Source organism: Bos javanicus, chromosome 17 (assembly GCF_032452875.1).
Source record: "Bos javanicus breed banteng chromosome 17, ARS-OSU_banteng_1.0, whole genome shotgun sequence".
NCBI classification, from domain to species: Eukaryota; Metazoa; Chordata; class Mammalia; order Artiodactyla; family Bovidae; genus Bos; species Bos javanicus.
In genome coordinates this window covers 35353837-35367216 of record NC_083884.1, presented here as the reverse complement: position 1 = coordinate 35367216, position 13380 = coordinate 35353837, and the positions used below count along the sequence as shown (strand labels likewise).

The 13380-nt window shown below is 36.1% G+C and overlaps 2 protein-coding genes across 6 annotated transcripts in view; one reads left to right on the top strand and one right to left on the bottom strand.

Annotated features, from left to right (window-relative positions):
- FGF2 (fibroblast growth factor 2) overlaps nt 1-7107 on the top strand; it is a 53955-nt gene extending 46848 nt beyond the window's left edge. The window contains exon 3 of the mRNA XM_061384256.1: nt 6774-7107. Within this exon, the coding sequence (XP_061240240.1) occupies nt 6774-6959 (186 nt within the window). The 3' untranslated portion in view covers nt 6960-7107. The remainder of the gene's footprint in view (nt 1-6773) is intronic.
- A 43-nt stretch (nt 7108-7150) lies between these two features.
- The window catches only part of NUDT6 (nudix hydrolase 6), a 59995-nt gene continuing 53765 nt past the window's right edge, over nt 7151-13380 (bottom strand). For all 5 annotated transcript variants that reach the window (XM_061384252.1, XM_061384250.1, XM_061384253.1 and 2 more), the window contains 2 exons: nt 12405-12459; nt 7151-7840 (listed from right to left, as the gene is read on the bottom strand). In XM_061384252.1, coding sequence (XP_061240236.1) covers nt 7443-7840; nt 12405-12459 — 453 coding nt within the window. In that variant the 3' untranslated portion in view covers nt 7151-7442. The remainder of the gene's footprint in view (nt 7841-12404; nt 12460-13380) is intronic.

Genomic DNA, 13380 nt, shown 5'->3' with positions numbered 1-13380 from the left:
CTGGGTTTGAGGGTTTGATCCCCAAGTCAGAAGATGCCCTGGAGAAGGAAATGGCAACCCACTTCAGTATTCTTGCCTGGAGAATCCCATGGACAGAGGAGCCTGGCAGGCTGCAGTCCATGGGGTCTTGAAAAGTAGGACATGACTGAGCAACTGACACTTAACACTAGATTAGATGCAAACACTACTACATATTAAGAACTACTGCTTTTTTTTAGAAACCAATCATATAAAATTTTACACAGGCTACATACATACTACAATATTAAGATTAAATTTACTTTTAACTTTCCACACTCTGTGTGTCTTATTTTGTTTTGAAATAGTCAACACTGATACTGACATAATGTCTGTCTTTAATTCTCAGAAGTGGGGTAAGCAAAAGCATTTTTGGATTCATGTTGAGCAGACTCGTAAGTTAAAACTGCAACATCAAAGTACTGTAAAAGAATGACTAATCCAAAAAACAACATGGTGGAACGGCCCTAAGGGTCAATTTAACAGAAGTGCATGAGAATTCTGAGGCCAATATGTAAGGACAGGAGATTGGAGTGAGGGGGAAGGAGAGGAGAATTTACTCTAGTTCTTTTTTTTTCTTTCTTAAAGTGTGCCAGGGCTTTAAGATTGTTTGAAGGCTTAAAAATTGTTAAAAACTAGGAGGGATCAGAAGACAATCTCTACCCATATGGCATTTATAGTCTGGTGAAATAAAATGGATATGCATATATAAATAAATGATCTGTATCTGGATGTTTTAGAGCACAAAAATAAATGAGATGCTTTTATCCATCATGGTGTAACAAGAGTCACTAAATTTAGTTTCTTGAAAGATGCTCTTATTATGGTCACACTGTAGCGCTAGGGTCAGGTTTTAAAAATATTGATTTTAGAATAGTTTTAGTTTTTCAGTCAAGTTGTGAATATACAATACAGAAAGCATCTATATACTCCATTCCCAGCTTCTCCTATTAACATATTACATTGCATGGTACCTCTGTCACAACTAATGAATCAATATATTGATCATTATTAGCTAAAGTTCACACTTTATTCATATTAGTTTTACCTCATGTTCTTTTTCTGTTCCAGGATTAAGTTCAGGATACCACATTTAGTCATCCTGTCTCTTCAGTCTCCTCTACACCCTGACAGTTACTTAGACTTTCCTTTTTTTTGATTTGACAGTTTGAGGAGTACTGGTCAAATAAGGTCTTTCAGTTTGGGTTTGACTGATTAGACGTGGGTTATAAGTGTTTGGGAGGTAGATCATAGAGGTAAAGTGCTATATTTTCATTGTATCACTTATCACTAATAGTATTAACCTTGATCACCTGGCTGAGGTAGTGTTTGTCTCCACTGTAAAGTCACTCCTGTTCACCCCTTTCTGTACTGTATTCTTTGGAAGAAAGTCACTATACACAATCTACATTTAAGAGATTGGAGGGTGGGGATGGGTGGGGTTTATGCTCCATCCTTGAGGAAGTAGCTACATAAATTATTTGGAATTCTTTTGTATGAGAAATTTGTCTATTCTCCATTTATTTATTTAATCATTTATATCAGTATATGTGCATGGGTATTTAATTTTATGCTTTGGGTTATAATCCAAAACTTTGCTGTGTATTTGAAATTGTTTCAGCTTTGACCACTGGGAGCTTTTTCAGTTGGCTCTCATGCTCTTTCACATACCCTAAACAATGTGGGCTTTTTTGAGTATTTCCTTATCTTATGGCCTCTAAGAGTGCTCTAGGCTCATCTTGTATATTCCCTACTCCAGCCTAGAATGAGCTATTTCTCTAAGGAGCTTGGTTCCTTCTAATACCATTAGAAAATGGTATTAGAAACCAAGATCTGGGTGTTTGCTTCTAGGCAGCCTTACCTGACAGGGCAAGGCATCTATGAACAGTTCCGTATTTAACTATGTGTACAGTTTTATATTAAAAAATGAGTACATGCTGATGTATCCAACCCTAATCCACCAGTATCACATGAACCACTTTAGCCTTCCATGCTGGCTTGTCTATAGCCACCTACTCCAAGAGTGAGAAACCTGGTTCCTCCCATCTCCTGCAATTAGTTTTTCATTATGTGTAAATATCTCACACTGGTTCACTGTCTTTTAATTTACTTTGAAATTTAAAAATGTCTAGATGAAATACAAATCAAACTATTAAAAACTGTTGATTATGCTTTTTCAAACTCTCTTCAGTTCTTTGCTATTTAGATTCCTACAAGGGGTCAAACTTCCAGCCTGCACATCTTTAAAACCATTAGCATCACATCAGTATCAACAAATGCTTATTAAGTCCCTTATCTTATTAAGATCCTAAGCTATGCTGGTTCACGTACATAGCATTCAGGAAAGTCTTGAGGTGTGGTCTACCACTGACACAAGATACATTTGTATTACTCTCATACATGTACATCTACATTCATTTTTTAGATTCCATACCTTTTAGAATTGAGAATAATGGTTTACTGAAATTATTGTAACACACTTCCTAGCTTTCAAATAAATTAGTACTTTTCAAGTTCCAATTCTGTGGTTATTAGCATTAGTAAAAGGGAAAGAAGGTTAAGTGATGTCTGTTACATAGTAAGTGCTCAGTAAACATTTTTCTCCACTAGAATACCTACTATTCATCTCAAACTCAACATGTCCAAAACTGAATTCCAAATCTGTCCCTATAAAACCCATCCCCACTCATAGCTTTCCCCATCTCAGCAAGCCCATCACTGGGCACTAATGCCAGTGCCATCCTTGACTTCTCTGTATCTCTTACCCTGAACATCTGATCTGTCAGGTTAACTCTTGACAACTCTACCTGCAGAACACATCCAGGAGGAGACAGCTTCTGATCCTCTCTGGTGCCACCCCTGTGGTCCGAGCCTCCCTCTCTGTCTAGGTTCTTGAGCAAGCCGCCAATAGGTGTCTCCACATCTGCCTTTGGTCCAGAGTAATCCTGGAAAAATAGATCAGATCATGCTCAAAAGTCTATAGTGGCTTTTCATTTTCTCAGGATAGAAGCCAAAATATTTGTAATAGCCTACGACTCTTGTATCTCATTACTTCTCTGCCTCATTTCCTATTCCTTTTCTCCTCCAAACCTTCTGCTTTATTTAACCCTCTTGCACTTCATACTCTAGGCATGATTCTGTTGAAGGGATTTTACACTGGCTTTTCCCTCTGCTTAATGCTCTTCTCTGGTATCTGGAGGGTTAACCCCACTTCCTTCAAATTTTTGCTCAAATACCAGAGCCTACTGTTACTTTTCTATTTAATACTGCAACCTAGTGTGTACCCCCCACCATTTCCGTTATTCTATTCAGCTTTATCATATAATTTACTCAATTATGCTGTTTATTGTGTATCTCCACCAGTGAGAACTGGAGCAGCAAAAAGGGAGGGAACCTGGTTCAGATTTGTTCCCTTATTTGTTCCCAGTGCCTAGAAGAAAATATATGTTAAATGATTAAATGCATTATTTGAACTATGTGCTTTTTGTGTCCCCAAACTATTCTTAAATTTTAAAAAATGGAAAATTAAATTTGATGAAAAGGTATCTGATAGATACATGGGCAAAGGGTATCTACAATCTGAAGTTACTAAGAGCCTTGAATTTTGGATTCCTCATTTGTCAATGAGTATAATATTGTGTTGGCCAAAAAGTTCATTTTGATTTTTCTGTAATATGGTATGAAAACCTGAACAAACTTTTCGGCTGACACAGTAAATAAAATGCTATGCATGAGAGCGGCCAATAACCATGAATTTAGGGATTTCCTAGCTCCTGCGCCTATGTAAAATAAGGCCTTGAAGAACAAATTGTATAAGCCCTTAGAAGCTACTTATCTACTGCCTCTGTGATGTCGCTTTTCCTTTTCTCTTAAGTTTGAAATGGTGAGCAGTTAAACATTGAGTATAAGAAAAAAGCTCTGTAAATATTTTTATAAAGTTAAAAAAAATTACATTGCATCAATTTTTAACAGGAATACTGACATCACAGCTAGTGAAGAGAATTTGTAAACTCAGAATGGAAGGACTGAAAATCACTTAAAATGGGATATTAAATGCCTGGTTTTAGCGAGACTGAATTTTGGCCCTGCTACCCATTACAAAGATGGGAGTTTGTTTTCAAGTGCAGAGCAGCAGTTTAGGAAACTTACATGTCTGAACGTTTGGCACAGATGCACAGTTTCCTTCTTTCTCCTCTGTGTAAAAGAACAAGAAACCTCTGTTTTAAAAAATTGTGGGTTCCATGATGTATTATCCACTTAATCCCTGGTATCATTCCTTTTCTCTAAAATATTAGCAGTTGGCTGAGAAGGCATATATTATTGGTATGGTACATAAACCATTGGCGAAACATTATAGGTGACACACCCTTGAGGCTAACTGAACACCAAAAAATGAGCTTATCAACATCCTGAGGATAACTGATGTGGGTTAGGTCTACTTCTGGGGAATTAGCCCAAATCTCAATGGTGACCTTTCATGTTATCTTTATGATTACATGACTTTTCCTTTAACTCTACTGTTCTGCTTCTGATCTCAAACCTGGAATAGGGAAGAGGAAGATGTTTGTTGCTGGCACTCAAAAATGACAAGATAACCTGTATTACTTTAACACATGAAGCACGATAATTTCATGAAACGTAGAGTGAAAATACTGGCTATACAATATTCACGTTAGTATATGTATTCCACTGTTATCACATTTGAATCTCTTTGAAAACCCCAAGATAGTCCTATGTATCATACAGCTGTTCCTTGTGCAATATCTGCTTCTCTGTAAGGCTACCTGTGATTTATTTGCATCAGAAAGTCTGAAGTTGTTTTCTTAGTTGCAAAAGATGACCAAACTAGATAAATTTGCACTTCAATTTATAAAAGTTAACTGTAGTCAGAACAAGCCAAGTAAAATTCTTATCCCTAGAAGCTGACTAAAGGAGCTAATATTCACTTTTAGGGCTTTTTCAGTACTTTACTTTTAGAACACTGATTATCATGCCAGTTCTTTTCATTGCTGTACTTACATGTTTTTCTCACACTTTATGCCACTCTGTTTATCTTAGAACCAAAGAATCTGGGAAAAGATTCAAGTCTTTTGAATGTGGATTTCCCTAAACCTCAAGTTTCCTAGATTTGAGTATGTAGAAATCAGCTGGAATCTGGTATGCTCATAATACAAAACCATAGGTTTATGTCATGTATCTGTGTACACATGTTGTATTTATATGTGGACATATGTGTGAATTTATATGGTTTTCTATATAAAATTATCATCCTACCCTACTTAACTAATTATAACATAAAATATAATTTTTCTTCTCTTCTCTTAAATTGAGTAAGTCACTTGTTGACTTTTCCCCCCAGAGGTCAGTAAATATCATCAGTGCTGCCCTATGAAGTTGATTTTTGAACATTTACCTGAAATAATGCAACAGCCTATTGGACTCTATAATTTGGAATATTATTTCCAGGTCTCACTATTTGTAAATCTAGCTATTTTCCACCTCCTCTAATAAACTGTTGAAGTAAAATGGCAGAGTAGTTGCCCTTCCCACAAGAGACTGTCTAGATTATTTATTCCTCATTATCTATTAGTGTTTTGAGAATGCTGTGCTGTGCTTAGTTGCTCAGTTGTGTCCGACTCTTTGAGACCCCATGTTCTGCAGCCCACCAGGCTCCTCTGTCCATGGGAATTCTCCAGGCAAGAATACTGGAGTGGGTTGCCATGCCCTCCTCCAGGGGATCTTCCCAACCCAGGGATCGAACCTAGGTCTCCTGCATTGCAGGCAGATCTTTACTGACTGAGCCACCAGGGAAGCCCTTGAAAATGCTAACCGTGTTACAATGTTCCAGTACAATTTTTTGGCATTATATACATTGGCAGTTTTCTGTACAATAAATTATTCTCTTTATGCCTCAGAATCAGTGTTAGTCACTAGGAAAAAACATAATATAAGGAATAAATTGTTTCTTTGAGTAAAGTATTACTAAAACCCTTCTTCTTTATGGGAAGGTTACCCATGGGTTTCAGTACTAGAGATGCTGCTGCTGCTGCTGCTAAGTCGCTTCAGTCGTGTCCGACTCTGTGCGACCCCATAGATGGCAGCCCAGCAGGCTCCCCCGTCCCTGGGATTCTCCAGGCAAGAACACTGGAGTGGGGTGCCATTTCCTTCTCCAATGCATGAAAGTGAAAAGTGAAAGTGAAGTCGCTCAGTTGTGTGCGACTCTGTGTGACCCCATAGATGGCAGCCCACCAGGCTCCTCCATCCATGGGATTTTCCAGGCAAGAGTACTGGAGTGGGGTGCCATTGCCTTCTCTGGTACTAGAGATGGATGGACCATAAATACCTAAGCGAAAGCCATTGCTTTGCGTTTCCCTAACTTTTTCGTGCTTCCTGTTACTGGATTTATCCTTTGTGGAGACCACTGAAAATCTGTTCATGGGATGTTTTAGTTCTGTGCCAGTGTGGTTTTTAGACCACCTGGGTGCTTTTGCTGCCCAATATCTGACCTGTCCGTTGTGAGGCTGCAGGATGGTCCTTGGACTGCTCCTCCAAAGAGATGTGCTTCAAGTTGTACTGCTGACATGCTGTGTTCTGTCCCACATCTTTCTGCAGAATAAGAAACCTGTGTCAGATTTTGGCCTGTTGAGTCTTGCTAGTTTGACTGTCCTGCTGAACCCAAAGCACTGTGTACTATTTCTTTAAATATTTAATATGAAAGTATCACAACAACTACTAATTTTTCCTTTATTTTGCAGAAATGTGTTACAGACGAGTGTTTCTTTTTTGAACGATTGGAATCTAATAACTACAATACTTACCGGTCAAGGAAATACTCCAGTTGGTATGTGGCACTGAAACGAACTGGGCAGTATAAACTTGGACCCAAAACAGGACCTGGGCAGAAAGCTATACTTTTTCTTCCAATGTCTGCTAAGAGCTGATCTTAATGGCAGCATCTGATCTCATTTTACATGAAGAGGTATATTTCAGAAATGTGTTAATGAAAAAAGAAAAATGTGTACAGTGAGCTGCTCAGTTTGGGTAACTGTTCAGATAACCATTTATCTAAGAGTAAAATATTTAACCATTGCCTTAGTTTTTTTTTAAAGAAAAAACACAATAACAGCAAAAATTCCTGGAAAATGTATACATTTCCACTTTTTATACAGCATTTCCTTTTATCCAGTGAAACTTACTTAAAGCTACAATCTTTCATACAGTTGCTTCATTTGAAGAGGCTTTTAAAATGTGTACAAACAAGTTTTCTTCATGGAAATTATAGACATTAGAAAATTAAAGTCATATTTAGTTATTAACCCAAATGTCCACTACTTCCTATAATATGGCACACATTAATCTACATGTACAACTTACTTAAACATGTACAACTTACTTAAACATTTTAAAAACATGTAAATATGAATTTAATCCATTCCTGTCATAGTTTTGTAATTGTCTGGCAGTTTCTTGTGATAGAGTTTATAGAACAAGCCTGTGTAAACTGCTGGCAGTTCTTCCATGGTCAGATCAATTTTGTCAAACCCTTCTTTGTACCCATACAGCAGCAGCCTTGCAACTCTGCTTGTTATGGGAGTCGTATTTTTAGTCTTGACTAGATCGCTGAGATTCATCCACTCACACTTTAAGCATTCACGCTGGCAAAAATTTATGGTGAATGAATATGGCTTTAAGCGGCAGATAATATACATATCTGACTTCCCAAAAGCTCCTGGATGGGTGTGCTGTTGCCGAATACTCAGGAGGGATCTGAATTCGGATTTTATACCAGTCTCTTCAAAAACTTCTCGAACTGCTGTATCTCCTACATAAAAGAAAATGTACAAATCAATAACGATTATACTTTTAGAAATTTAATCAAAGATTTTCAGATAAGGAAGCATTATTATGTAAAGATTCAAAAGGTAAAAATTTACCCTAAGAAAAGAAAGCTTTCCCTGTAAACTCTGTCCTCTGGACATCCTGAAAAAACAAAGTATTTTCTTACCACTGTGTAGCTAAGAAGCTTTTGAAATAATATTTCTTTGGCTTCTACTTGCAAGCTTACCCATCTATATATATGTATTTTGGGAGTCACATATTTTTAAATTCTTCCTGCTTTATTTCCCAAAAGGTGAAAACATAGGTTGCAAAGCTGTAGTTAATATTCCTGTATATTTTTTCATTATTATCTTGTTCCTGATTATCCATTAAAACTGCCTAAACTGATAAACATTTGAAGTAAGAAAAAGTGATCCATTCTTCTTTACAAAAGTCTGTAGAGCTGCAGAATATATAGAACTAGGAAATGATTCAAATCATCCCTGGTCTCTCCTGGGACTGTCAGGCCTCTGAAGTCATAGGTCGGATTTCGTTATAACCATTTTGTTATGCTCTTCTAGTTATTCTGTCAGTGGAATCCCACCATGGTAATTTCTGGCATTTTCTTTGTTTCTTGCTGTTTCAAAGAACTTGGATTCATTCTTCTAACACCAAAATGCTACAGTCATCAGAAGTTTAAAAAAAAACTTGCAATTTACAGAATTTTATAATATTACCAGGCTTTTCACATTTTATAAAGTTGATTTTTAAATAATACGCAAATTTCTAGGACAGGATTTTTATTGCCATTAACTTATTTTTGTGGCTGCTCTTTCTAAATATCCAGATGAACCTCCTACCTGGGATTTCTGTAATTTTCTGATGCTGTCATTGTCTCCCAAAGTGTTTATGAAAAGCCCTAAAAAAGCTGCCTTCCTTGTCTATTTTCTGGGAAGTTTCACAATTGCCACAAGTATAGATTTTTGTTTAAATATCTTTTAATGCCTTCATTTTCTTGTTTGTCAGGTTGTAAACTGTATTTGGCTTCTCAGTAGTCCTGCTAGTGAGGAATAGGCAAGGAAGAGCAAGTAAACAAGAAATGTTGCAGTGTTTTTTCTAATAACAGCTCTGGAAATAAGCACAGGAAGAGTAGTGTGTAAAATATGACATCTGTCTACCATATTTGAATTCTGTGTGAATGAACTTTTTAATTGAGATTTGCTAAAGATCAAATCAACATGGTTAGAAATTATATTTTTAAACTGAAAATATAGAAAAATATATGTTAAGAAAAGGAAAACTTGGCTTAAGAAAAATAATTTTTGTTGTATTAAAAAACTTGTATTAAGTTTGTTACAGATTGTGGCACTAGTCTTAAATTTTACATGTCATTTGCTGATCTGACTTAAAAATTGTTTAAATGTTTAAAAAGTTCTTTAAACATTTTAAAATGACCATGGGGGTCTTGTTTAGCTCTTAATAACACTAGTCAAGAGTTTAACATTTAGTTCCTGTGTCTAGCCTGCTTGTATGTTATAGAAGCACAGGATGGGGCTGGTGAGTGAATCTGCCGGGCTTAGCCATCACCACAGCAGCTGATTCAAAATCAGCACTGCCTGGATAGTTTGATCCATTTAACTTGAATCATGATGTCATTAACTAGACTAAAAATTAAATGGGCAAATAAGTGCTTTTAGATCTAGAGGAACCAACCCCTTCTATATTAAAATTGAAATCTCTTCTCCAAGGATTTTATGATGAATTAAAAATTTTAATTTAGGTAAAGTGCGTTATTTGCTGGTATTATTTTAAATGTACTGTAAGTAAACTGAATAACGGTTTTATAGATTTGAAGAATATAGGAAAACCAAGAGGGTTTTGTTTTTATTTTTGCTGGTTGAAAGATGTTTAAAAACATCATAGTGTTTTATTTAGTTAAAGGACAGTACTGAAATGGAGTTTATATTTGTTACTTCTATTTTGTAATATTTAATAACAGGATTAGGTTGAAATAAAATAATAGGAAAAACTGTGCAGAATGTGGATTTTCCTGGTGTCTCCCCCTCACTCTGGTACACTGATGAGCTCTGAGCAGACCCCACTGCTTTACAGACCTTTGGCTATACAGGGAGTTCTCTTCCTGTTAGTGCTAATGAGATTTTTTTCCCCCCAGAAAGGCAGCTTCTGTTTTTAACCTTATCTATAGATAGCCTTTCGGAGAAGGCAATGGCACCCCACTCCAGAACTCTTGCCTGGAAAATCCCATGGATGGAGGAGCCTGGTGGGCTGCAGTCCATGGGGTCGCTAAGAGTTGGACACGACTGAGCGACTTCACTTTGACTTTTCACTTTCATGCATTGGAGAAGGAAATGGCAACCCACTCCGGTGTTCTTGCCTGGAGAATCCCGGGGACGAGGGAGCCTGGTGAGCTGCTGTCTATGGGGTCGCAGAGTCGGACACGACTGAAGTGACTTAGCAGCAGCATAGATACCTTTTTGTACTCTGCTTCATTTACCTAATACTTATCAAAGAATGAAGGATTCCAAACAAATGAGCTTCTTATTTTAACTAGTATTTACTGCTTAACAGCCAGTATGAACATTTGCACATTTATGATGGCGGCAGTCCTATTACATACTTTCCTAAAAACAGAGTTTAAAGAAAATAAATAATTCCTGGTTGATTTGGCTTCATCATTAAGAGTAATCTATTACTATACTGTTACAAAACAGAAATGTACTCTACATAGACATGGTCTTTCAGATCTCTATGTCTCTTATCATTTCTAGCTGCTTTCAGAGTTTTATCACTTCTGAGGCAATGCTTCAGTTTTTCCTACTCCTAGGCAATATGGTAAATGCCAGTTGCTGCTTTTTTCTTAATTCCATGTGGCTGGAGGCATTAAAAACAATCTCTGACTAGGTGGGTTGTTGTTATAACCACAAGTATTTTTAAAAAGTAGTGAATTTCTAGTTATATGGACTTGAAATGTTCTGGAGTACACTCAAACCTAAAGTGTACTTACTTACATGGTGTGGAAATGTGTTTATTTACATTTAAATATATCTGAAATTCAGAATATCAATGAAAACTCAAATGAAAAAAGTTATTCATTTGAAAGAAAAAAAAAAAAAAGTTATTCATTTGAGAAGGCAAGGTTCAGAAGAGGAAGTTATACAAACTTCCTATAGACTGCTATTTGCCCAGTATGGATTAGATAAGGATGTAAAACAGACACTTAACTAGTTCACCTGATCTCATATCACATGATAGTGTGAGATAACCAGGAATTCTAGAGTAAATGGCTTTTTCTTTCAGCACTGGCACTACTACAAAATCCTTTTATTTCAACAGAAGACCTAGGGAAGACTAAGCTAAAGGTCAGTGAGCACCTAAAAACCAAAATCTGCTATGATATATTTGTAGTGAAATTTATTTATAGGATGTTAGGAGTTGGCTCTATACTACGAATAGGACATTTTCATCTGTGGAACATTAAAAAAAAATCATTTCAAGTATATATATATACATTTAAAAATAATTTAGGGCACTGCCTTCATATAAGTGATGGCTAAAGAGAATAGGGTACATATACACAGTGAGGAAAAAGTCATAGAAAAATAGTTAAGTATGAAATGAGTTACCTATTGATTTATTATGATAAGGACTGTGCCTGACACAATGGTTTAAGGAAGAGACAGGAAAACTCAATTTCTACTCTCGATTTCCTGTAAAATCAGTGACATAAAGAATTCTTAGATTATTTCAAACTTCCCTTAGATACTGAGCTCAGTAAATTGTTCTAGGAAATTATCTCTCATTTCAGACTTTCTCACATGAGACATGTTACCATCTTTTGGCTTTCTGACTATTGAAAAAAATAGATAAAATTTCCATAAACAGAAGAATTATACCACCACTGTTCAATAATTGCCTTTAAAATATTTCACATTTCATTTAAAAGTTCTCTTCAACCTTGTGATAAAATGGTCAAGAATTTTTCTAATAGTACAGTTCCAACAATTTTGTTACGCCGAGTTGCTCAGTTGTGTCTGACTCTTGTGACTCCATGGACTGTAGCCCACCAGGCTCCTCTGTCCATGGGGATTCTCCAGGCAAGAATACTGGAGTGGGTTGCCATGCCCTCCTCCAGGGGATATTTCCAACCAAGGGATCAAACCCAGGTCTCCCTCATTGTAGGCAGATTCTTAATTGTCTGACCTACCAGGGAAACCCTCCAACAATTTTAGTCAAATTCAAAATATCCCTTAATGCTAACCTTAACTGTATATCCAAAGTTTCTCATTTCCAAATTATCTAGAAGCAGTCCTAAGCCAAAAAACAGGTGTTATGCTCTGAATGGTATTATTTATACTAATGGAATAAATTGTAGTGTTAAGTTTTGCTATTAATTTTATATCAGCACTGAATAACTTCTTTGAAATTTTCTGACTTAGTCTAAACCAATTAGAAAGCGTAAAATCTCATTCTCAGCTCTAGAGCAAGAAAGTAAACACATAAATTTATTCAGCATTTTCAAGTTAATTATAAATATATAAGATACCCACCAATATCTTCTCCAGGCTCTGACAGGCCTCCTGGGAACTTCCACATGTTTTTCAGCTGTAGCATTAAATCAGAAAGCAAAGTTAACACAGCTCTTATTTACTAACATACACATACATAGAGATGCCACAGAAGCTACCCATAATGATCAAGGTGGTTGAGAATTTATTTTTTGGTAACTGCCACCAATTTTTTTCAGCTTCCTTCCTCACTCCTTTCTTCTCTCGGGAAACTGCTGACTTGTGAAATCTTTCCTATCTTTTTCTTTAGGAAATAGAAGTGGTTTTTTTTTATGTTAATGTGATAAATTCTGTATGAGTGAAACAGTGGGGGGAACATCTACTGAATTTGTATAGTTAAAAATTTTTGCTGCTAGTTTATTAAAGAATACATGAATCTTACTGATGCTGCTATAAATTAGTAGAAAATATATAAATGTAATCACTAAAGTATGCTATTTTTAATTTTCAATTTACTTTCTATATTGTGTGTCTAATCAGATATATTAATCTTAAGAGTTTTCTTGTTCTCTGTGTTAATGATTTTATGTAAAAATATAATTGTCTTTCCTGGGAAGTGTGAATAAAATTGATTTAAGTTTCTGGCTTTTTGTATACACCATTTCCTGTTCTTGGTGGGGAGGGGCAGGTGGGAAGATCTGATCTAGGACTGGAGATAAATATGAAAACTTGATTTAAAATCATTCTGCAGTAGTATGAAACAATATTCTTATGGCTGACATGATTATTTTTTCCTGTTAGAATTCTGTTAATATCAATCCATCACCATGATAAAAACTGAAGAATTAGAAATTACAACATACTCATAAAGGTGCTGCAGCTTGGAGCCAGTACACCTCATACTCTTCATTCATAAAACAAGTTTATGGACCTTACTGGTGTGCTTTGTGGACCCACTCATTTCCTGGACAAGAGCTCCTTAAAGAATGTGTCATTTCCCAACTATGCTAGGTTGGAG